The sequence below is a fragment of the Hippocampus bargibanti genome, linkage group LG14 (genome assembly GCF_051943395.1).
Source record: "Hippocampus bargibanti isolate YZ-2025 linkage group LG14, ASM5194339v1, whole genome shotgun sequence".
In the NCBI taxonomy this organism is placed as follows: domain Eukaryota; kingdom Metazoa; phylum Chordata; class Actinopteri; order Syngnathiformes; family Syngnathidae; genus Hippocampus; species Hippocampus bargibanti.
Genome location: NC_142747.1, coordinates 19,640,425 through 19,666,278, shown reverse-complemented (window position 1 = coordinate 19,666,278; position 25,854 = coordinate 19,640,425). Strand labels below are relative to the sequence as shown.

The 25,854-nt window shown below is 39.0% G+C and overlaps 1 protein-coding gene across 2 annotated transcripts in view; it reads right to left on the bottom strand.

The window, feature by feature from the left end:
- hnf1ba (HNF1 homeobox Ba) overlaps positions 1-23,194 on the bottom strand; it is a 28,482-nt gene extending 5,288 nt beyond the window's left edge. The window contains exons 1-9 of one of the 2 annotated variants that reach the window (XM_089013391.1): positions 22,018-23,194; positions 18,666-18,865; positions 17,269-17,542; positions 15,485-15,711; positions 4,886-5,040; positions 3,444-3,570; positions 1,931-2,113; positions 884-1,002; positions 4-48 (exon numbers count right to left, since the gene is read on the bottom strand). In XM_089013391.1, the coding sequence (XP_088869517.1) occupies positions 4-48; positions 884-1,002; positions 1,931-2,113; positions 3,444-3,570; positions 4,886-5,040; positions 15,485-15,711; positions 17,269-17,542; positions 18,666-18,865; positions 22,018-22,406 (1,719 nt within the window). In that variant the 5' untranslated portion in view covers positions 22,407-23,194. The remainder of the gene's footprint in view (positions 1-3; positions 49-883; positions 1,003-1,930; positions 2,114-3,443; positions 3,571-4,885; positions 5,041-15,484; positions 15,712-17,268; positions 17,543-18,665; positions 18,866-22,017) is intronic. The other variant, XM_089013393.1, reaches the window with a different exon arrangement.
- Between the last annotated feature and the right edge of the window lie 2,660 nt (positions 23,195-25,854).

Below are 25,854 nucleotides of genomic sequence, written 5' to 3'. Positions count from 1 at the left end.
TACCCAGGAGAGACCCCCGAGTTGCACCATCTTGTTTACCGGAGCATCCTAATGTGTGACAGGAAGTCAACAAGTCAACACGCCATCATTGGAAAATAATTTCGGTGTGTTTATGAGTCTGTTTGTGCGTTAAGCGTGCACTAAGAAGCGTGAGAAACTCAGGAAAATGTTGAGCCAGGAAAAAAAAAGAAAGAAAACAGACTAATAAGTCAAAAAAATAATAATGAAAAACTGTCAATGTATGCACTATATTTAAATTTGTGATGGTTAGAAAAGTAGGGAAATGTAAAACAATAAATGCATGTAAATAAGAGGATATGGGCAAAATATTGCTAAAAAAAAATGACCAAAAAACATTTAACCACTTATTGAAAGACATATTTTTAGATATTTTATAAACATGATACATGATTGTAAATTAACTAGTGTCCCCCCCACAAAAAAAACATAATAAACCTACATGGATGAAATTCCAAACACATTTCAAAATAAGACAATTTTAAATCACATTAATATGATACTTTACTACTATATATTACTACTATATATTATACTACATATATATATATTTACTACTATATATATACTATTTATACTAATATGATACTAATTTTCAATTGTATATGATTTGAAAAAAATGTATTTTTTTAAGGGTGGTTGACTGGTTAGCTTGTCCACCTCAAATTGCAGAGGTGCATTGCATAAACTGTTGGCGTGTTAGTATGTTATTATGCTGATTTATAGATTTTATTTTATTATTTTTTGTCTGATATTGTTAAGCAAAATGATAGCGACATGCACGTGAATAGTGACTTGAGAGGAAATGAAGAGGATGCACACATAACGCTTTTTTTTCTTCACTTTTTTTTGTGTGGGCACTGACCGTCTTGCTAGGCGTCATGGAGCCGAGTGTACCGATGGTGTTGGCGTCTGTCACCACCATAGCCGACGGGAAGCGTGACGGGTGCGAATATTGCGGCGGCTCCTGTTTGTGAGGGTACACTGCAGAGAGATGCAAAAAAAAAAAAAAAAAAAAAAATTAATGCTTCCATTTAGAATGAATGAGACTAAAAAAAAGCAGAATGTTTGTTTACAATCGGTGGAAAAAAAGTGTAGATAAGATAGGAAGTGGCGCTAACCAATCAGTAAACTTGATATGCCAAGTCGACAAAGTACATGTTTTTTTCCCATCATTAATAACTCGTCTTACTTCAGCATTTGCACTCATGTAAATAAAATACATTTTTACAGTGCTGAGAGTAGATGAGATTTTTTTAGGCCGATGCAAATATTATATATATATATATATATATATATATATATATATATATATATATATATATATATATATATATATATATATATATATATATATATATACAGTAAAGTCTCGTTATATCGATACTCAAGGGAGTCCGAAAAAATATCGATATAACCGGGACTATCGATATATCCGATCCTGTTTGCATGTAATTTTCTGTGTGTATATATATAAATATATATATATATATTATATATAAGCAAAATGTTACTACTATATATTATACTATATATATATATTTACGCCGACGGTTATATATAATATTATATATATATCTACACACATTCCTGTTTGACCATCTTTGTGAGGTCCTTGGATACACACGCATACACACATTCCTGTTTGAACAGATTTGTAAGGTCCTAGGATAGATATATATATATATAATGTAAATTTCTCCACTGTGAGACTAATAAAGTCCTCACCCCTGTAGTGAATTTGGTTAAAATATGTAATATTTTACTTTTTGTGGTATGAACTTTGTCATCTCATTAGCCACACACACACACACACACACACACACACACACACACACACACACACACACACACACACACACACACACACACACACACACACACACATACAAAGAGAAAGGTTGCTACTGACTGTGCGAGTGTGTGACGGCGGCCATGAATGGCTGCTGACTCATGTGATTGGGCGACTGCTGCATGAGGCTCTGCTGGTGAGGACTGTGAAGCTGCTGCGAGAACTGCACGGGCTGCAGGGCCGCCAGGCTACCTGCTACGCTGTTGATCACCGGCACCGACTGAGATTGTGACGTGTTCAAACCTGAACGTCAAAGAGCGCCGACGGTTAGGGCTTCAAAGTGACAAGGGCTGTCAGGCTGAGGATTTCAAACCAAGGTTAGGGTGAAAGAGTCATGATTTCAAGCGCTGCGATTGGTGGGTTATGGTTTTGTTTTGTTCGGGTTGCAAACAAACGCACACAAAGACTTTCAAAATAGGGTTTTCAGTTTGGTTCAGGATTTCAAAATAGTATCGCAAGTGACGGTGAGCGAGTGTGAATGGGATAAGCCAATTTGCCACTCAAAAAAAAAAACTGATTCCCTTGCGACGAGAAAAAAGCAGGTGAACGTCTGACGAACACCTGGCAACCGTTTAGTCAACACTGATGAACTTGAACGAACTCTGACAAACCAGGACTCCAATGTTAAAGCTTCCAATGTGGACTCGGGTTTTTAAATAAAGGTTTTAAAGGACAACCGACACCATTTTTTTTTGTTTCTTAATGGACATCAGAAAAACGTTTTATAGCATCTAAAATACTCAAAACACGCAGGCTGATATTTTTAGTCAAATGCAAAACACCAATAAAAATGACTTAAAAGTGTCCCAAAACTGCCATAAAATGAGCTCGGAACTGGAGCGATTCAGAAAGTCCCGCCCCCTTGTTTGTGACATCACGCCAGGATGTCACGCCTACACAAACTGCCTCGCTCCAGAATCAAAACAATGGCTTCAGAGAGTTCAAATTCGGAGAAGATGCTTTCTTGCTACGCATCCAGTTATGAATATGATTGAAATAGTTCTGAAGAGGAAAGCATACATGTTTGGTATCGATTAAAAGAAGTCCTTCCGTATCAATTCGAGCCGTCTGGTCTCCAATGTAGCGGCCAGAAAATGCACAAGATGGCGCACAAGCTCTGTTGGAAATGGGCTGATTTGTCTGCTGGGAATTTGTGTCAACTAGTATCAAATAGTAGTCTTGGTGCAACACACAATAAGTCACCATCGCATTATTTATGTAGTTTTCCTTCTAATTTCGCAATCAACACTATGTTTTCAGACGAAAAAAAGTACCCAAAATGCATTGTGTGTCGCTTTCTCGCTCAGGGGCGTTCCCTCTGTGACGTCACTTAGGGCATAGTCATCAACTCGAAAACAAGACTTCCTGCATATTCAGCGCCAGTCTTAAAACCTAAAATATAGCTATATGCGGTGGAATCTTTGTAAAATGCATTGGATAGGGTCTCAGGTCATGGTTAGACATTCAAAGCCAGGGTTTCGGTTTCAAAGTCGGGTTTTGAGTTTTAAACAAAGTTTCGAGTTTGAAATTGGGTCTGTGTATTCAAACACGGGGATAGTGTTTAAGTACGTACTTTGCGCGATGGCCATGACTCCAGAAAGCGGCATGATGAGGTTTTGCGTTTGCTGATGGCTGTGATGCGAACTGTGGATGTTGGTCAGCGTGCTCACCGGAGGGAGGCCGCCGCCCGAACCTGAAATCTAAGAACCGCAAGCATGCCATGATTATTACTTGGACCAATTTAATGACAATTTCTTGCACTGAAAAGCCGAAAAAAAAGGAAGAACAACATGTTAAAAGAGGAAGATATCACATGAAAAGTATATTTGAAAATATATTTGGTCATGTCGCGTGAGTGTACGTGTTGACTTAGTTGAAATTCTTTCATAAAAGGGTGTGCATGTATGCTTAGACAACAACATCGCACAAAATCACACACACAAACACACATATACACACACACACACACGCATGACCGCACACGCGAAATCAAACAGCGATAAGGAACAAAAGCGACTTGAAAAACATCTATGGTGATTTTTTAGGGCACTAGAGAAGCACCTATCAATGCATAAAAGCAGTAAATGAGTAATAATAATTCATTTTATGTACAGTATTAGCTATCTATCTATCTATCTATCTATCTATCTATCTATCTATCTATCTATCTATCTATCTATCTATCTATCTATCTATCTATCTATCTATCTATCTATCTATCTATCTATCTATCTATCTATCTATCTATCTATCAGCTGGCTATCTATTAGCTATTTACTAGCTGGCTAGCTATCTTTCTATCGATTTGTGTTACTTCCGGTTTGAGTGAAAGCTGGCGCTTGTGGCTGCCACTGCTCACCCACAGAAATGTATCATGTGACTGTAAAGTGTACTTGAGAGTTTTGAAAGGCGCTTATAAATGAAACGTATTACTATTAGTATTAGTATTAGTATTCGTATTAGTATTAGTCGTAGTATTAGTCGTAGTATTAGTAGTATTAGTAGCAGTATTATTCGCTGTATTATTCGCTGTATTAGTAGTATTAGTATTAGTATTAGTATTAGTATTAGTATTAGTATTATTAGTATTAGTATTAGCATTAGTAGTAGTAGTAATAGTAATAGTAGTAGTAATAGTAGTAGTTTTTTTTATTATTATTATATTATAAATTATTTTTTTCCATCATCAATCAAACATCCTTTTGCTACCCCTTCTAATATCACAAATTTCCACTTATATTGCTAAAAGCAGCATCTTTTTTTAATATTCCCTTGTGACAAACCAAATATTTGAACAGGGCACAGTCGAGAAAAAAAAAGAAAGAAATAAAATAAAAGTATGCGTCATCTATTTGTCGGCATGGCGTTTAATCGATGAGGACAGAAAGTTTCTTTGTTCATATCAACAAGGCGGCATAATGTGCTAATTGTGCTAAAACATTGAGCGGTTCTTATCTTATCTGAGGGACTGGCGGTGTAGGGGGTGGGTTCCACCACCCAGGTGCGTTCACTCACCATCTTGGTATCGGGTGACAGCAGACTGTGGCTGGGGTCCAGTCCTCCTGGTGACACCTGCTGGAGCACCGACTGGCTGGTAGCCATGCCGCTGCTAGCATGGTGGCTAATGGTAGTGGACGACGTCACCTCGCCGGGTCCCTGGCTGTAGCGCACTGAAATACACACAGAAAATAAAACATACCTAACAGTATGTTTACTTGACCATTCTCCCAAACAATGGGAAACGTTCTTACACATATTTTGTTTGGAAAAAAAAAATGAATATAAACACTCCTCAACTTACAAACGAGATACGTCCCGAATGGTCGTATGTTGAATTTGTTCGTAAGTTGCTTCTGTGCTATATTTTGTATGGAATGTATTTTTAAGGCTTATACAGTGAGACCTCAACTTACAAACACCTTATCTTACAAACTTTTTGTCTTACAAACGTCAAATTTATGAAAAAATAAACCTTATAATAAGCACTATTTTCATAATACACACCCACCACGGCTGGCGGAGTGATCTTCGGCGGAAGCACACGACCGAACAGCACCAGCGGTTAAGTTACCAACACTCCTTATGGAAGGTGACTCTCCTTCCATAAGCCACAACGACCATCAAAAAGGTAAATAAAACTTTATTTTACAGCACAGTTTATTTCTTTAATTACGGTCCTCATGTAATGCGCCTCTTTCCAAAGAGCAATTCCCTTTGACCTTCGACCTCCAGCGCCATTCCATCAAGCCATAAATGATGTAAATAAAGTGACTTTATGATACAATGCAGTGTATTTCTTTCATTACAATACAATAGCACATTTATTATACATAAAATAAGGTATGTTGTGTGTAGTTTTAAGGCTTATTTAGTTGAAAAGTATATTTTATGGAAACCCGGGAACGGATTATTCCCATTTTAATGGTTTCCTATGGGATTTTATTTTTTGAGATACACACTTTTCACCTTACACACTCTGTCTGGGAACCAATTAAGTTCGTAAGTTGAGGTCTCACTGTATAAGTATGTTTAAGGCTTGTATAAGTACCCTTTATTGATTTGTACTGAAAAATAAACATTTAATAAAATATATTCTCGATAAAGATATGTACATGTACAACTGGAAATAAGACTACATGTTACAACAAAAAGGTTCGTGTAACGTTGTTTGTAACTCGAATATTCCTAAGTGTGGGAGTGTCTGTACACAAAAACAGTAAGTTTGTCGGAGCCTATTGTACAACAAAGAACAAATACTGGATGTTTAGGGTTGGCTAGCTAGCTTATATGGTGTCTATGCTAATCTACTTCATGTATTAATTGTTTAGAATTCTTCTAAACATTCAATTTCAAATACTGTATGTTTAGGGTTGCTAGCTAATTTATATGTTGTCAATGCTAATCTGAATTATATATTAATAGTTTAGAATTCTTCTAAACATTCAATTCTAAAAAATATAGCACTAGCAAAACAATGTTCAGGCGTAGTAGCATCCATGCTGCCATTTTGTTTAGAGTAGATTTAAGGAGAAAGTGAAACAAATACTGTATGTTTAGGGTTGGCTAGCTATTTTATATGTTGTCAATGCTAATCTACATCATATATTAAATTGTTTGGATTGGAATGCTTCTAAACATTCAATTAAAAAAAAATCATAGACCAGCAAAACAATGTTCAGGCGAAGTAGCGTCCATGCTACGATTTTTTTAGAATCAATTTAAGGAGAAAGTTAATTTTGATTAATTTAGTCAGAGTAGCTGGATTATAAAGTCACTTTTGAAAACGTTGTGTTTCATGTGTTAGCATAACAACATTAGACTATGGTGGCTAGCCCACTAGCCCTCCTTCTTTACCTCAGAGCCTGACAGAGCAAACAAACGCACTGGCCCCATTCTGCTATCTACCTTGTTGGGCCAAGGCCATACACTATAACGAGAAGCCCTCTTCCAAAACCGCCATGAGCTAAACTAGCTCAGCTAAGCTAAAGTGGTGGAATGTTAGATGACAACACGGACTGACAGTTGACTGTTTGCCGATGCAAGGCCCCCGTTGTGATATCAACAGAGTCAACATTACACAATTACAAGCAATGTCAAACACATTCTTATACCACCACCACACACACAGACAATGTTTGCACTTTAGATTTCCCATCTTCCTCTCTGTCCATGACCCAGGTGTGACAGCGTAACACCCAAATTACTTACCTACCAAATGCACACATATACACACTGAAGTTTGTAGACTAGCTGATTTAAAGGACAACCGACGCCAAGTTGCGTCCATAATTATTAAAATCACTTCAAATGACTTCTACTGAGTGCATTTGACAAATATTCCACCACATATAGCTATATTTTACGTTTTAAGACTCACGCTGAATATTCAGTCTTGTTTTCCAGTTGATGACGATGCCCTAAGTGACGTCACGGAGGGAACGCCCCTGACCGACAAAGTGACATAATACTTTTTTTGTACTTTTTTTGTCTGATTGATTGCGGAATTAGAAGGAAAACTACATCAATAACGTGATGGTGAATCGTTGCGTGTCACAGACAATTGCGGTAACACGCATAAAGAAGGCGCAAGTTGATACAAATTCCCAGCGAACAAATCAGACCATTTCCAACGGAGCTTGTGTGCCATCTTGTGCATTTTCCGGGCGCTACATTGCAGTCCAGACGGCTAGAATTGATACGGAAGGACTTCTTTAATCGATTGCAAACATGTATGCTTTCCTCTTCAGAACTTTTTGAATCATATTCATAACTGGATGAGTAACAAGAAAGCATCTTCTCCGAATCTGAACTCTCTGAAGCCATTGTTTTGATTCTGGAGCAAGGCAGTGTGTGACCAATAGGGACGTCACGAACAAGGGGGCGGGACTTTCTGAATCTGCCCAGTTCCGAGCTCATTTTGTGGCAGTTTTGGGACACTTGAAGTCATTTTGATTGGTGTTTTGCATTTGACTAAAAATATCAGACTGCGTGTTTTGGGTATTTTAGATGCTATAAAACGTTTTTCTGATGTCAGTTAGGAAACAAAAAAAATGCTGTCGGTTGTCCTTTAAGAGAACGTTTTGAGAGTGACATTAATCACCAGTTTTTAGCTTGAGGAGGAGGTAGAGCTACTACCCTCCTTGATTTAAATTGTCAGTTTGCGCTCACACAACTCTCTACTTCCATTTAACTCTTTCACCGCCATTCGATATGCTAGGTACTTGACGACCGGGACGTGAACGTGTTAATATGAACCGGAATTTAACCTGAATTCACTGCCATTTGGGATTTGAAAATATGACCGAGAGCGCCATTCCTGAATTTGTTTGGGTTTTGTTTTTTCATGCTTGGGTGCCGATAAAGCACTGGCCATGGCCTCTGGCAATGTTTTTTCTTTTCCACAAGGGGGTAGCATTTCCCTTCTTTCCATGTTAGCGCTTGATTCCAGCTTCAGCTGTTTTTCAAGCGCTATATAAACCAATATGTATCATTGTATTTTGGACAGTCACCCTCATTTCAAGATCAGATACCTCCAGACCCATATCATTTAGGAATTAACTATTTTTTTCTGATGAAAGCAGAGAGTGTAACATTTCTAAGACTGTACTGAATGTTTATGTAGTCCTAAAACTCAAGATTTTTGGGTCCTGGAACTCGAGTGACAATGACAAAAACCCTGGCACTGGAGTGGACACATTTTTGCATGTCTGGCAGTGAATGAGTTAATTAAGTAGACGGTGTGAATAATTATACCATCTCTGATTTTGATACATGCTTAGTTTGTGATTTTGTAGTTCAGGTACATGATATACAATCATGCGTTTTAGGGACCATGTGCATAGAACGTGCACCCTCCATGTCCTGTTACACTATTTGCCCAACGGTGCACTGACTGCTAATTGTGTTGACTGAGGTTAATTAGGTCATCTGTCTTGTTTTTGAGGGGGAGGAGGGGTTCACGGTAAGGTGTGAATCTCCACAAATATGGTTACTTCACTTCATTTAGTCTCAACTTAGCAACCAACCAAACACCGCAAAACGGGGATTTGGAAAGTTTTTGTATCAGGCGATCACATTGAAATGAGTCAGCGCCATGTAAGCACAAAGGTAGTTCATGGGGTGGGGACGTTACGGGAACAGCATATGTGGGCCACCTCAGGCTAGCTGGAGGACAAGGCTGCATTGAGAAAAGAAAAGACTCGGTACTGCGCTGACAAAACAAGAGGACACGGTACGTCCTACGTAGACCCAGGAGGTCTGTCATATGCAGAGTGGACACGATGAGTGCAACCTGGGGTTTGGTGCATGGCCTTTGATACGACAAGGTTCTCATGTTGGTTGTAGGGTTCTTGCAAATTTGGGTATTACAAAGTATTGGATAGTTCACCATTGCTTGGTTAAATTTGTGTCAAAAGATCTGTAATCAACCTGTGGAAAGGTACCTCCAGGTACTTATCGTCCAGGCATCAGGTGCACTGGACTACAAGGCGCACCTTCAATGAATGAAAAAAAAAAGGTTTTCAAATATAATATATAAATATATGAACGTTTTCGATATACAGTATAAGGAACACCACATTGTAAGGTATTACAGTAGAGGCTGGGTTTATGCACTACTTCTTCTACTGGGGTGAAATGGAGTCGGTGTTGCTGCTGACGGTAGTTGCGAGAACTGTTGTGGCATAATATTACAGTAAAGTCTCGTTATATCGATATCGGATATATCGATAGTCCCGGTTATATCGATACTATTTCTATGCACGCACTGAGAAAATTACATGCAAACAGGGTCGGATATATCGATAGTCCCGGTTATATCGATATTTTTTCGGACTCCCTTCAATATCAATATAACGAGACTTTACTGTACTTCATATATAAGGCACACCTGCGTATAAGGCGCAGGGTATTGTTTGAAGAAAATCAAGGGTTTTCGATGCACCTTATACACCGGAAAATACGGTACTGTATAACCTGAATTCCCACTGTGTCAGTTTTTCAATCAACCAACAGTATGTACTTTTAAAGTGAGCCAGCAATGGTCAAAAGGAAAAATATGTCTGAATACAGTTTGAATACAGACGCTCCCCAACTTACAAAACAAGATACGGTCGTTCGTAAGGTGAATTTGTTCGTAAGTTGCTTCAGTACTATATTTTGTATGGAATGTATGTTTAAGGCTTATATAAGCATGTTCAAGGTTTATATAAAAGTATGTTTCTTCTTCTTCTTCTTTTCCTTTCGGCTTTTCCCTTCAAGGGTCGCCACGGGGAATCAGTGTCCTCCATCTAACCCGGTTTTGTGCATCCTCTTCTGTCACACCAGCTACCTTCACGTCCTCTTTGACCACATCTATAAACCTCCTCTTGGGTCTTCCTCTCGGTCTCCTGCCTGGCAGTTCAAGGCTCAGCATCCTTCTCCCGATATAGTCACTCTCTCTCCTCTGGACATGTCCAAACCATCTCAGTCTGGTCTCTGTGACTTTCTCTCCAAAGTCTATAATATGAATTGTCCCTCGAATGTACTCTAATGTAAAAGTATGTTTAAGAAAAATAAAAAAATATATAAAATATATGCTCTATAAAGATATGTCCATGTAAAACAGGAGAGAATACTACAATGTTACTACAAAAATGTTCGTGTGTCCCGTTGTTTGTAATTCGAATGTTCGTAAGTAGGGGAGAATCTAAAATTAACCTTTAAAATATATGCTCTGTAAAGATATGCACATGTACAACTGGAGACAATACGACAAAAATTTTCGGGGAGTACCGTTGTTCGTAACTCGAATGTTCGTAAGTAGGGGAGCGTCTGTAGCTATTTGCTGCCACAGATAAGAATTACATGCACATGATTTTGCTCTGTAAAAAAAGCTATCGCAGATATTAAAAAACAACTCCTGATTGAAACCTGTCAAGTGTATTTGTAGAATGTGTCCGTCAAGTTGCACTTGGAGTTACGACCGGTCCTGAACAAAGCGGGTCCGGAATGGCATCCTAATACTTTAAGAGGTCCAGATAACTGCCCTTTTATGAGTGCCCTTCCATTGTGTGCCGAGCGGGGTCAGCGGTCCAATGGAGTGCTTTATTGTCCCGCCGTCATGTTTACAAGGCCCGGTCAAGAGTTGTGGGGGCCTTCTGTATGTCCGAGCAGACAATATGAAGTCGGACAAACTGGAGGACGGGTGCTCGGGGGAGGGGGGCAATGAATCACAGTTAAATGTCTTTTGATTTGGTCTTTTGAAGCTTAAAGGACAACCGACACCATTTTTTGGTTTCCGAACTGAAATCAGAAAAACGTTTTATAGCATCTAAAATACCCAAAACACACAGGCTGATATTTTTAGTCAAATGCAAAACACCAATAAAAATGACTTAAAGTGTCTCAAAACTGCCACAAAATGAGCTAGAAACTGGCGAGATTCACAAAGTCCCGCCCCCTTTTTTGTGACATCACGCCAGGATACTCCTTCACAAACTGCCTTGCTCCAGAATCAAAACAATGGCTTCAGAGAGTTTGGCTTCGGAGAAGATGTTTTTTTTTTGTTACTTATCCAGTTATGATAATGATTCAAATAGTTCTGAAGAGGAAAGCATAAATGTTTGCAATCGATTAAAGAAGTCCTTCCATATCAATTCGAGACGTCAAGACTCCAATGTAGCGCCCAGAAAATGCACAAGATGGCGCACAAGCTGGACGCTACATTGGAGTCCAGACGGCTCGAATTGATCCGGAAGAACTTCTTTAATGGATTGCAAAGATTTATGCTTTCCTCTTCAGAACTATTTGAATCATAGTCATATCGGGATGAGTAACAAGAAAGCATCTTCTCCGAATCTGAACTCTCTGAAGCCATTGTTTTGATTCTGGAGCAAGGCAGTGTGTGACCAATAGAGACGTCACGAACAAGGGGGCGGGACTTTCTGAATCTCACCAATTCCGAGCTCATTTTGTGGCAGTTTTAGGACACTTTAAGTCATTTTTATTGGCGTTTTGCAATTGACTAAAAATATCAGCCTGCCTGTTTTGGGTATTTTAGCTGCTAAAAAAAAGTTTTTCTGATGTCAGTTAGGGAACAAAAAAATTGTGACGGCGGTCCTTTAAATCTGACCCATTGTTGAACTCTGGTGTAAGTGAAGGTGCGAAGAAGGAAGGATAGAGTGACGGGGATGGGGTGGCGTGGGGGGGGGGGTGCATTCGCATCTCCCACCCTTTTCTAGAAGCTCATCAGTCCTGTCTGGCCCAAAAAGAGCCAATACCACAGCGGACAGCTCCTGCTGCTCCAAGTCTGCAACTCTGTTGCCTATAAAGGTAAAAGCGGGGCGGGGTTGAGGGGGTGTAAAATGTAACCCCCCCCCCCCTCATCCACACCTCACCCACTCCTTGAGGGACTAGCGGAGATAAATGAACCTAGTTTGCAGTCAGTGCAGTCTTCTAATACAACAGACAATGGAGACCCCCATTGAGAAAGGGGCATAGTCCAAGCAGCGCCTTATCAAAGGCCTGGGAGATGTCGTAGCAAAGGGATTTTAATTGTCCATTAAGCATGCATAATATAGGCCGTGCCCCAGCAACGCAATGAGACACCCCACCGGGACATTCTGGCCCGACACTGAAAAACAGCTGATGCCGTTAGAGGGACGCCAGCAGGACACCTTGTAAGCGGCCAGCTGAGAGCCAGGCCTGGCGTGGAGGTCAACGCCTGGTCAGGTGAGCCCGGCGACTGCGATAACCTTAGGCTGGACAGTCATTCGGGTATCGATTTCACCAGTAGGTGGCTTTCACACTGCCAAATTTCAGAAAAGGGATTTTCCAATGAACATTGTAGTCATTCGGTTATGTAGTCGGGAATGGCTTGAGAGGGGGGTGCTTGCTACCAGGGGCCCATACTGGACCACCAGAACACCAGAACCAGAAAATGTGACTACAGTGATACCTTGGCTTACGATCTTAATTGGTTCCCAGACAGAGTGTGCAAGGCGAAAAGTGTGTATCCCAAAAATTTATTTCCCATAGGAAACCATTAAAATGAGAATAATCCGTTCCCAGGTTCCCATAAAACATACTTTTCCACTTTCTAATTTTCTAAGCCTTAAAACGACACAAAATATACCTTATTTTATGTATAATAAATGTGTTATGGTATTATAAGTAAAGAAATAAACTGTACGCTCCTAAACTCTGGAACTCACTTCCACCCAACATCCGCAACATTGACTCCCTTCCTACTTTCAAATCTCACCTGAAAACCCACCTCTTTAAACTTGCTTACATGGTCTAATTTATTATGCTGTTTTATTATTTATTGCTTTATGCATGATTTTACTGTTTTGTGTGTTGTCTTTGTTGTAAAGTGTCCTTGAGTGTTCAGAAAGGCGCTTGTAAATTAAATGTATTATTATTATTATTATTATTACAGTATAATAAAGTCATTTTATTGACCTTTGTGATGGTCGTTGATGGCTTGATGGAATGGAGTGGCCGCTTTCATCAGCATTAAACACTTGATGAGGGCCGTAGCGTTCGTCTTTCATCATCTTGAGGAATGATCCCTTGTAGGTGCTTTCTCTGTGATAATTTTACCCAGTTCCTCATCAATTGTGTTCTGTTTAGCTGGGTTGATAGCGTTTTGCATCAATTGTACAGATGGCTTGTGCAGGTTATTTGTGGAGCCTGATTGATGTGAATTTTAACCTTGCAGTCTACACTCAGCCTTTGAGCTATCAAAGTTGAAACAAGTCCAAATTTCTCTGTTTTCTATCCATTTTCTCAGTCTCTCTCTGTTGTCTGCCTGTCTCTTTAATGTTTAACCCCACCCCCTGACTGCTACGTTCTTGACCAATCACGTGGCTTTAACCGACGACTGGGGGCGGGGAATAGAGGACCAAAACAAGCCAGCTGCCATTTTCTTGTTAGGAGAACGGGCTCGTTCGCCAAGGACACATCATTCATTGTGGCAGCTCCGTGTGTATCCCGGAAAATAGTTTGTATGCCAAGGTACCGTTTTCATAAATTTAACGTTCGTAAACCGAAAAGTTTGTTAGCCAAGGGGTTCGTAAAGCGAGGTATCCCTGTATATCGCTCAGTCCAACAACAAGAAAAGAAAGCAAATAGACATCGGAGCAAGTGGTTTATCAAAAAAAGGTAAAAGAGCAAAGGCAAGGCAAACAGTTTGTTTTCTCTCGTGTTCGGACACGAGTGGACACAATAGGGCCTGCTCGCAGCCACTTTTATGGCGGCTGAGTGATGGCGCGGCGGATAAAGCTATCAGCTTTGTTGTTATGTCGTATACACGCCAGGTAGACTTTGTCAACACCAATCACTCGGTTGGCAAACACCAGCGTGGAGGTGAAATGGTCAAACCGCTACGCCGACCGCCTTTCCTCACGACTAAACGCGGAAGTGACGGCGCGAGGGGACGGTGAACCGCCCGTTTGCCGGCCCCTCCCCGAAGTCATCCCGCTGACCCCAAACCGACCCCGTTCCCCGTCACAGGGCGGCCGCTGACTTTGGAGTGGAGATTGCAGGTACAATGCGGATTGTTCTCAGTGTGTTGTGGTCGAGACGAATGACAATGGCATTTGCTCAGCTCTACTCACTCAGGCTCATTGATCACTCGTCTGTCTTTCTTTCGCTTCATGATCGCATCAAGAGCACTTAAATAACAGCTTTTTCAAGGGAAAAAAAGTATATATATATATATATATATATATATATATATATATATATATATATACATATACATATACATATACATATATATACATACATATATATATACATATATGTATATATATATATATGTATATATAATTATACATACATATATAATTGTTTTTTCATATATTCATTCATATTCATATTTTTTTATATATATATATATATATATATATATATATATATATATATATATATATATATATATTTATATATTTTTTCTCATATATATATACATATATTATTATTATATATTTCTTTTTAATTATTGCAGATATATATATATCTATAAATATACATACAGTAAAGTCTCGTTATATCGATATTCAAGGGAGTCCGAAAAAATATCGATATAACCAGGACTATCGATATATCCGATCCTGTTTGCATGTAATTTTCTCCGTGCGTGCCTAGAAATAGTATCGATATAACCGGGTCTATCTATATATCCGATATCGATATAACGAGACTTTACTGTATCTATATATTATAATTTTTTTTAATAGAAAATTAAGGCTTTTAGATGTGCCTTATACACCAGAAAATACACAGAAAAAAAAACAAAAGAATGGCACTGGAATTTATCTTTCTCCTCATTCAAGACATCTTGTTATCCAGCTATCTATTCGCTAGCTAATAGCTATCTATTGGTTTACTATTAGCTATCATATTCGCTAACTATTAGCTCTCTATTCGCTAGCTATTAGTTATCTATTCGCTAGCTAGCTTGCTAGCTATTTCAGTTACTACCGGGTTGAGCGTACGCTGGTGCGTGTGCAGCGGCACTTAGCAAACTTATCCTGTGACTGTAAAGTGACCTTGAGAGTTCTGAAAGGCGCTTATAAATGAAATGTATTATTATTTTTATTATGATTATTATGATTATTATTATCTTACTTGGGGGTGAAGCGCTGGTCTGCGGGTGATGTGGCGAGCCGTGGGACAGCAGTGTGTTGATACTATGCGTAGCCGGCGTGCTATAAGCATCCATGGCAAGTTTCTGCCTAAACGCCTCCTCTTTGCGTCTGTTGGCGAACCAATTGTACACGCGCACCTCCGTCACCAGGTTCGAGCCCAGGCCCTGAGCTTTGGATGGCGACACACCCCTCTGGAGGCACTCGGCTCTAAGGGAAGATCCACTTTGATTAGGAAGGGTCGCCATTTTTGTACCTGGGCATGCAGTAAACAGCTGGACAAAGTCACATGTGACCTGAAGAAATGTAGCTACGGTTTTGACATATGAGAACAATCCAACATTTTTTTTAATATGACATTGGGTTGATATATCTGCTATTATCAATATCTGCCATTTTAACTCTATTTTGCTTGTGTATAGTATTTTGAAAAAAAGAATCCCCTCAAAATCTGACTTACACATACATTTCCTTTCATAACTTTGCTGCTGTGAAATGTAAATTTCTCCACTGCGAGACTAATAAAGGCAAATCCAATCCAATCCAATCCAATAAAGTTAATTTACCGATGCAATCTTCAAGTCAAGTAAGGAAACTAGCTATCTAGCTATTTGCTATATATCTAGCTAGCTAGCTATTAGTTATATAGCTAACTAGCCAGCTATTTGAGTCAGGAAACATATTATCTAGCTAACTATTAGCTAGTTTTCTATCTTTTTGAGTTATTCCGGGTTGAGTGAATGCTGCCGCTGCTCAACCACAGAAAAACTGATCCTGTGCCTGTCAAGTGACCTTGGGAATTTTGAAAAGCGCTTAGAAATGAAATGTATTATTATTATTATTATTATTATTATTATTATAATTATTATGATTACCATTATTATTATTATTATTTTATTTCAAGCGCCTTTCAGAACACCCAAGGACACTTTACAATAAAAACAATAGAACACAGCACATAACAATATTATTATTATTAGAAGCATTATGATTACCATTATGATTAGCATTATGATTATCATTATGAGTAGCATCATCATTAGCATCATCATTATTGTTATTATTATTATTATTATTATTATTATTATTATTATTATCATTATTAGTATTATTATTATTATTAGTATCATTATTATTATCATTATGATTAGCATCATTATTAGCATCATTATTATTCCCACTATTATTATTATTATTATTATTTTTATTATTATTATAATTATTATTACAAGCATTATGATTACCATTATGATTAGCATTATGATTAGCATTATGAGTAGCATCATCATTATTGTTATTATTATCATTATTAGTATTATTATTATTATTATTAATATCATTATTATTATCATTATGATTAGCATCATTATTAGCATCATTATTATTCCCACTATTATTATTATTATTATTATTATTATTATTATTATTATTATTATTATTATTATTATTCATTGAGGGTGCGCCTTATAGTCCGGTACGCGAAAAAGTTTGAAAATACACCATTCATTTGGGGTGCGCCTTATACTCCGGTGCGTCTTTTACAGCGGAAAATACAGTACATAAAATCTATTGGGCAAAATCCTAAAATGAGAACATTTTCTCTTTGGACAAGCCATAAAACATTTTAAAATGTGGCCATTTCAAAACCTTTTTGTGCCTTTTCAGGCATGAATTCTTGAGATCTTTTTTTTGCGGCTCAACTCGTGTCAACCAAATTTCATGTGCAGTTTCAACTTGTGTTATCTAGGGCAATCTAGAATAACCAACCTGTTGCACTCCTCGACCAGCGCCTCCCTCTCCTCCTTACTCGGGTTCTTCTGTCTCTCATAAGCCTGGTAGAGGATCTGTTGCGAGGCGGGCCCCCATTTGAAACGATTACGTCTCATTTTCTTGGAGGAGGGCTCGCCGCCAATCTCCTCGCCACCGCCGGCCTGACTCATACCCTGACCGGACGGATTGAACTCTGGGAAAAAAAATATGGGATCCTGATTGCCTTTGTCTGTCATGTTGCTGCCGGAGCCTTGCACGGCCTGGTTGAACTCTGCGGAAATAAGACAAAGCACACATTGCGCATGTTATGACGGCCCGGATGGCTTAAGACACTCGAAGACAATCCAATAGCATGGCAACAAACTACAACAAGGCTGGTTAACCTATGACCTGCCTACAACAGCAGCGAGTGCCATCATGTGATACTCCACAATACAACACAATTCAAAGGACAACCGACGCCTCCGGACGGAATAATTAGCATCATCTATATAGCCATAATTTTTAATTTTAAATAAATATGGCAACAATCAAATTCATAATGAAAATAAATAACGGTATTACACATTTATATATCATAAATTAACTCATTCACTGCCATTCATTAATTTATTCGGGAATTGAAAAGATGCCATTTCACAAATTTGTTTGGGTTTTGTGTTTTCATGCTAGGGTGCCGATAAAGCGCTGATCATGGCCTCTGGCAATGTTATTTCTTTTCCACAAGGGGGCAGCAACTCCCTTTTTCATGTTAGCGCTTTGTCCCAGTTTCAGATGTTGTTAAAGCGCTATATCTGGCTGGCTATCTATTAGTTATATAGCTAGTTGTCTAGCTGGCTATCTATTAGTTATATAGCTAGTTGTCTAGCTGGCTATCTATTGGTGAGCTAGCTTTCTACCTATTTACTTCCGGGTTGAGTGAACGCTGGCGTGTGTGGCTGCCGCTGCTCACCCACAAAAAAACTTCTTCTGTGACTGAAATTTGACCTTGAGAGTTTTGAAAGGTGCTTAGAAATGAAATGTATTATTATCATTATATAAACCAATATGCAATAATGTATTGCATTGTATTTTGGATAGCCGCCCTCATTTCAAGCTCATATAACTCCGGACTCATAATTTAGGAATTAACTTTTTTTTTCCCAATAAAAAAAAGAGAGTCTTAGGTTTCTTTGGCTGTATTGAATGTTTATGTAGTCCTAAAACTCAATATTCTGAGGGTGCTGGAATTCAAGTGACAATGACAAAAATCCTGGCACTGGAGTGGATTCATTTTTGCACGTTTGTCAGTGAATGAGTTGCATACAAACATAAAAAAAAACGAATTGCCATGAAGAAATTCAAATGAAATTTTTGATTTATTTATTTTTTGGTCTGTCTATCTGGTGACTTACGTCTGAGGATCTCCCGCTGCTTGCGCACATACCAGGTGTAGAGGGCGGCACGCTTTTGGGTTTTCATGGGCGTGCCCTTGTTCAAGTGCTGTGAAAGGTGCGACTGGTTGAGGCCCGTAATGTCCACCACCTCCCGCTGTGGGATGTTGTGCTGCTGCATGTAACCTTTGATCATGCGGGCGGCACGCCATGGATCCTCCCTATCAAAGGCAAAAAAAAAAAAAAAGGGCCAAACAAGTTCAAGCATCAGCGACAACACGAAAATGGCACTCAAACTGGACCTTTTGATTGATTTTCAAACCCTCCACACCGGAAAGCCGGAATCAAACCCTGAACTTCTACACTGTGAGGCGAACATATGAACCAGGTTTTCACCGTACCGCCCTGCTTGAAATTATTTAGCCTGTTTCCACAGGCTGATTAATTCCTTACACGGAGCTTTGTCGCCCTCTTCTGCCTCTTTTTGGTGCAACACGACGTTTTCAGAGCAAACAAGTACAGCAAAATGCATTGATGTGATGGAAGGACTGCTACAATGTGTCCTTTTTTCGGTCAGGGGCGTTCCTTCAGTGACGTCACGTGAGGACTGGTCACCAACTTAAAAACAAGACTTCCGGAATATTCAGCGCGAGTCTTAAAACGTAAAATATAGCTACATGCGGTGGTATCTTTGGAAAATACGCTCAGTAGAAGTCATTTGAAGACATTTTACAAATTATGGACACAACTTGTCCTCACAAGGGTCATGGACAAGCTGTATTCTATTCCAGCTGTCTGGGACAATTTAGAGTGCTCCATTAACCTACGGTGCATCTTTTGGGGAATGCGGAAGGAAACCAGAGTAACCAGAGAAAATGCACATCGACACAGGGAGAACATTCAAAATCCACATCGGAAAGCCAGAGCAGGAATCAAACCTTTGACCTTTGCACTGTGAAGCCGGATTGTGAAACAGTGACTCACCTTGCTGCCACTTAGCCATTGTTTTTATTTTATTGCATTTATTTTTGATTATATGATTAAATTATCTCCTTATTTGATACATTTGCAGTTGAACTTCGGCATCTGTTTGTTTTGAAACTTTAATTATCGTAAATTTTCATTCATGCATAGTATTTGCTGTATGTACAAGGCAGGTTAATTACTAGAGCTCTATTTTTTTCCTGAAATCATTTTTGCTGTGGCGTTTTCACTATATCCCCGTAAAATGGCATTAAATATATATTCCCTATACTTTCATAAATGATAAATACAAATTGCATTTTAATATAGAAAAACACCCACTCACACACACACACGTACACAAACACACGAAGGGCAAGTCTTACTCAAACAAATCCGGGGAGAAAAAGCTGTATCATAATCCACTTTTTGTATCCGTGGTTTTTACTAAATTCACAATGTCGCTTTGACCTATTTGGAGGACCTATATAACTTTTTAAAAAATCGGCCACTCTATCGCACAGCTTGAATAAACCGCTGTAAATATGTTCAAAAGGTGCGTTCAAGTGCCGCATGGAAAACTTTGCACCAAATGGAAAACGCCTAAAATTTCACGTTCCTCCATCAGGATTTTTTTTTTATTTCGTCAAAATATATCATTTTGACCATTTGTCGTTATAAAAAACGAAAAACATTCATGATTATTAAAATAAGCATGATGATAAGAATACAGCAACCAATAAAACAAATGGTTTGAAACGGACATCTCGATGCCTCCATTTTGTTACTCAGCAATTCCCATATTAAATATTTTGACAGAAACAATCACGGAACGAAAATAATTCAATTAATTAAGCAAAAGCCATATGACAACAGTTGATTTTTTTTCACACGCTTGTGTGTTTGTTTTGAGAATGTGGATGGAAGCCCGCCGTGTGGAAGTGTGAGAGATGTTAGTTTATTACGGTTTTTTTTTTTGACAATGAATAACCTGATGTCCATTGAAGCCTAATCGCGACACTGTGTATCTTCCAGTTGATGATTTATAGAATAAAATTAATAAGAACTCCACGCGCTGGCTCGCTTGCTCCACGTGGTTTTCACTTGCTGGAGTCTGTGCTGCTCGGATTATTTTCTCTTGCGGCTCTGCCACACTCACGGAAAATTTATTTCACTCGCTTTTTTAAAAAAAAACAATTAGAAATTTTATTAATACAACATTTTTCCAACAATTATCTTTTCTGCGTTTTCGTTTCGAAGAGGTAAGTTATTATTTCGTGATTTTTCCCCTTCAACCTGTTTTATTATGACGGCGAGATATAAAGTAAAAATGAATGATTTTAAGATTATTAGTCGGAGTTGGAGTTGTAAAGGTAGTAGTATATTACAAGTAGAAAAATTAGTCATAGTAATAGTTTTTCTAATGTTTTTGTTTGTTTGTTTTTACCTAAGGACCTTTTCTTCAGTTTCTATTTTGACACCCTGCGTAAGTAAAAAAGGATAAACTGCATTCTTTTTCGTAGTGATAGCATTAGTATTTAGTGTGAAGTAGTTTTGGACTTATTTACACATTTCCTTCAAAGTAAAGTATTCCTACTTTATAATTTGTACTACTAATAATTGCTGGAGTACATTAATATTAGTAGCAGTGGTAGTAATAGTAGTAGTAGTAGCAGAAGTAGTCGTAGTAGTAATAGTAGTAGTAGTAGTAGTAGTAGTTGTTGTAATCGTAGTACTTGACGTTGTAGTCGTCGTAGTAGTGGTAGTTAGGCCACACACTGCTTTCTAACACTTCACCTTCAACTTCCTTTTTCAACCTTGAAATATGTAAAGTAAAAATATATTTGTTCAGTATTAGTATTGATGGTAGCAACACGAGTAATTGTATTAAGAGTTAGCATTTTTCTTTATCGTGACAGGAAAACATGTTATGAAGCCTAACATTGAGCTTTGTTGTGCTTGCAAAGTGGAACGTTTAAATTATTACAAAATTATTATAATTATTATTATTATGTTATTATTATAATAAATTTTACCACTATTATTACTAGCTAGCATTGACATTGACTCGTAGAATTAATATATGGAAGTGTAGTCAAAGTAATAGTTGGGCCTGGTGGACCCATTTTTCCAAACATTCCCTTCAACTTCCCCTTTGCTTCATTGTGAGAGGGAAATTATAATGTCTTATAAACATTACAAATTATATGTATTTAATGTTCTAAATAATGTTGAGATTAGGGTTCACACCTTGAAAGCGAAAGCAGGAACGTGAACTCGATAATATGGTCACTTTTTGTTACAACATTGGCGTAAACTAGTGCAGGGCCGCTCGATGGCACTTTCGTCAAGTTTTGCTATTAATCCCAAACAATAAAAATCCAAAATTATTTCAAAGAAATAAACTCACGCCAACATTCGGTCGACTTCGGCACGCTGTTCCAGGGCCTCCTCGGTGTTGAGCGACTGGAGCTCCTTGAGGATGGGCGGCGTGTCGTAATCATCGCCGTCCTCCGAACCCTCATCGCCGGACAGTTTGGTGGCGGCTTTGCCGTGGCCGTTCGTCAGCGTGTGGAACACCGGCTTGGCGTCGCACGAATCGCCGTTGGGGTTACATTTATGGCGGGGAGACAGCGGAGGCTGCAGCCTCTCCAACTTCACCCCGAAGCCACCGGTCGGATTACTGTCCATGTCGTCCAGCGCTTGGATCAAAACTTCCCTGGTGAGTCCGGAGTCCAGCAATGCGCTCAGGAGTTCATGCTGCAGGGACGTCAGCTTGGACACCATGTTGGAAAACATCAAAAAAAAAAAAAAAAAGGAAAAGAACAAAAAATGTAATCGTATAAATTCCGTTTTGGGCTCTCTGGTCCGTCTGACACCTGTTCGAGAGCGAGGAGGATGGATCTACTTTGCCATCATGCTGCCGCCTGTCTCCGAGCATATAAAAGATGCTAATGAGTGGGCCGGCTGACCGGAGTTTTATGTAAATGCGACACCAGAAGAAGAAGAAGAAGAAGAAAAAGAAGAAGGTATAGTATTCGAAATAGAAGAAGAAAATGAAGAAAAAAAAGGGAGGAGGTGGAGGCCCTCTCTACGGGTCCAAGGTGTTTACACTGCCAGTCTGCTGTGGCTTTTATTGGTTCCCCTTATCAGACCCCCCGACTTTGCTGGACTTTGGACAGCTTATAGTGAGTCATAAAAAAAAGCTACAGCCTGCAACGACACATTTTGCCAGCGAGTTGCGTGCAGGTTGCATGCTGCCAAGGAGAGCCTCTTATGCATCATCTTAAGAATCACAAGGTGGTTTCGAAATTGGGATGATCAAGTAAATTTGGCCTGGCGCTCATGTGCAAGTTTTCCATATGTGTAAAAAGTATTCAAATTCCACAATTGTAAAAAAAAAAAAAAAAAAATGTAATTTGGTCAGTGTAAAACATCGGTGTCAAAGTCAAGGCCCGTGGGCCAAATCTGGCCCGCCGCATCATTTTATTCGGCCCGCGGAAGCAAAACAAAACGATGCATATCTGAACCAAAATTTCACATTTTCATGATTTTAGTCATTATTTTTTAATTCCATTTTGAAAACCAGTTACCTCGGCTTACGAACGCTTTAGCTAAAACTTTTTGCCTGATGAACGTTAAATTCGCGAGGATATAATCTTGGCATATGAACTATTTTTCGGGATATACGCGTAGCGCCACAATGAGTCATGTGTCGTTCGCGAACGAGCTGGTTCTTCCACACCCCCAGTCTTCGGTTAAAGCTTGTGATTGGTCAAGATTTGTGGTAGAGGAGGGAGGGGACGCACGCAGTTAAAGAAACACAGAGCTGCACATGAACAGAAAAGGCAGACGACATTGCTCAAAACAAAAACAAAAAAGTACCAAAAAAAGTGAAAAGGTGAGAACACAGATATAAAACACAGTGAAATTTGGACTCATTTCAACTTTATTGATAGTTCAAAGGCAGGGTGTAGACTGCAAGGTTAAAATATCCCATTAATTATGCTCCACAAATAACCCGTGCAAGCCATCTGTACCATTTGAAGAGTAGACAAGCAAGGGAACCAGCTATTTATGAAGTTTCTAATGTGTCTGCCTGCATCTGTTGCAATCTCACAACTTCCAAGATATACAACCCAGAGCTCCTTGAGACACTTTATGCAAAAAGCTATCCATTCCATCAAGCCATCAACGACCATCACAAAGGTAAATAAAATGGCTTTATTCTACAGTACAGTTTATTCCTTTAATTACAATACCATAGCACATTTATTATACATAAAATAAGGTACATTTTGTGCAGTTTTAATGTATATTTTGTGCAGTTTTATTTTGTAGAAAATTATGTTTTATGGGGACGTGGGAACGGATTATTCTCATTTTAATGGTTTCCAATGGGAAATTAATGTTTGGAATACACACTTTTCACCTTATACACACTTTTTGGGAACCAATTAAGTCCGTAAGCCAAGGTATAACTGTATGTGAATCGAATTAAACATTCGAATGGCGGCAAAAAAATGAGTTCGACACCCTTGTTTTAAAAAGTCATCAAATTCCAGGTGGATAAAATGACATTGATATTGACAAAGAGCAGTTGCTATGGTAACCAACATGCCCTTTCCACCGACTACTTGTATTCCTCTATTTTTATTTGCATGACAAACAAATTGGAACAAACGACCCCTCCCACACTTGCAAGTTAAATAAGCACTCGCTGGATGTAGTATCATTACAGTTGATCATTAGTAATATTGCATGGACGCGTTGTGGTGAATTATCTGCTAAATTAGCCACTGAAGATCTAAACAGCAGTCGATAAATGGGCCATGATATTTAGATGACGGTTGGGAGAAAAAGATTATCTAGTCGTTCTGCATCTTCAAAGATTTAAAATTATGCCCTCTTATCTCCTGCTATTGTTGTTATGGCGATATGAAGTTCTAGACGCACACCCGCACTGCCCTTCGCTCCGCCGTAAAGAACAATGTAGTCAACCCTCGCATGACCAAGATTTTTTTTTTTTTTTCATGTATTCGGGCTAACGTAGACAAACGAAGGGGGACTGACGGGATGGGCAAACATGCCAGGTGGTGATTGCCGTGGATGCCCTGCACATTTCCCCATTGTGGGACTATTAAAGGCTTTCTGATTCTGATCACAAGTGCAATTGTCAATAAGAATCTGGTCTCGCCGGCACACAGAATGCCTATCATGGCATTATTGAAAGTTACACTTCCAAATCCTCCAAAATAAAACATATACATTGGGACGTTGGCTTATGCCCGTAATTGGTTCCCAGACAGAATGTGTAAGGTGAAAAGTGTGTATCCCAAAAATTAATTTCCCATAGGAAACCATTAAAATGAGAATAATCCGTTCCCACGTCTCTATAAAATATAATTTTCAACTAAATAAGCCTTAAAACGACAAACATTATTCTCTGTATAATAAACGTGCTATCGTATTGTAATGAAAGAAATACACTGCACTGTATAATAAAGTTGTTTTATTTACCTTTGTGATGGTCGTTGATGGCTTGATGGAATGGGGTTCAGACTTCTCTTCCTGTGTTATGAAAGTCCGGTTAGGCGTCTTTTTCCAAAAAAGGCGGGTCTCATCTGCATTAAACACTTGCTGAGGAACGTAGCCTTCTTCTTTCACTATTTCGAGGAATGATCCCTTGTATCAATAAACGTCGAACTTCCAGGTTGCCGCATGACAATATCAGAGTGAATTAGCCGTGCTTTCTCTGATAGAATTGCTTTATTCACGCTGTCGTCGGCTAGCTGCTTTTCGTTAATCCAAATTAACAGAAGTTTTTCAACCTCTTCTCTTGCCCGAGACCGTTGCTTTGACAGCACGGAAACACCTTTAGCAACACACGCACCTTTAATAGCTTCTTTGTTGTGAAGGATGGTAGCAATGGTGGACTTAGCATATTGCTACAGGGCCGTTAAGTCAGACAAACGCACAGCTCATTCGTGTTTCTCAATGATCTCCTTCTTCTCCTCGACTGTAATTTTGTTTTGTGTCTTCTTTGGCTGAGCACGAGCCTATAGTGGGGTCTTTTTCGGTACCATAACAGCAAAAGTATCCGTGATAAATCCTTGAAGACGAACGACGTGTGCACTCAGAGAAAGGGGGTGTGGAAAGGTAGGCCGTGTGGTTTGCTGTTCTTCCGCCGAAAATTACTCCGACAGTCGTGGTGGGGCGGCGCTCCGTGTGTATCCCGAAAAGTAGT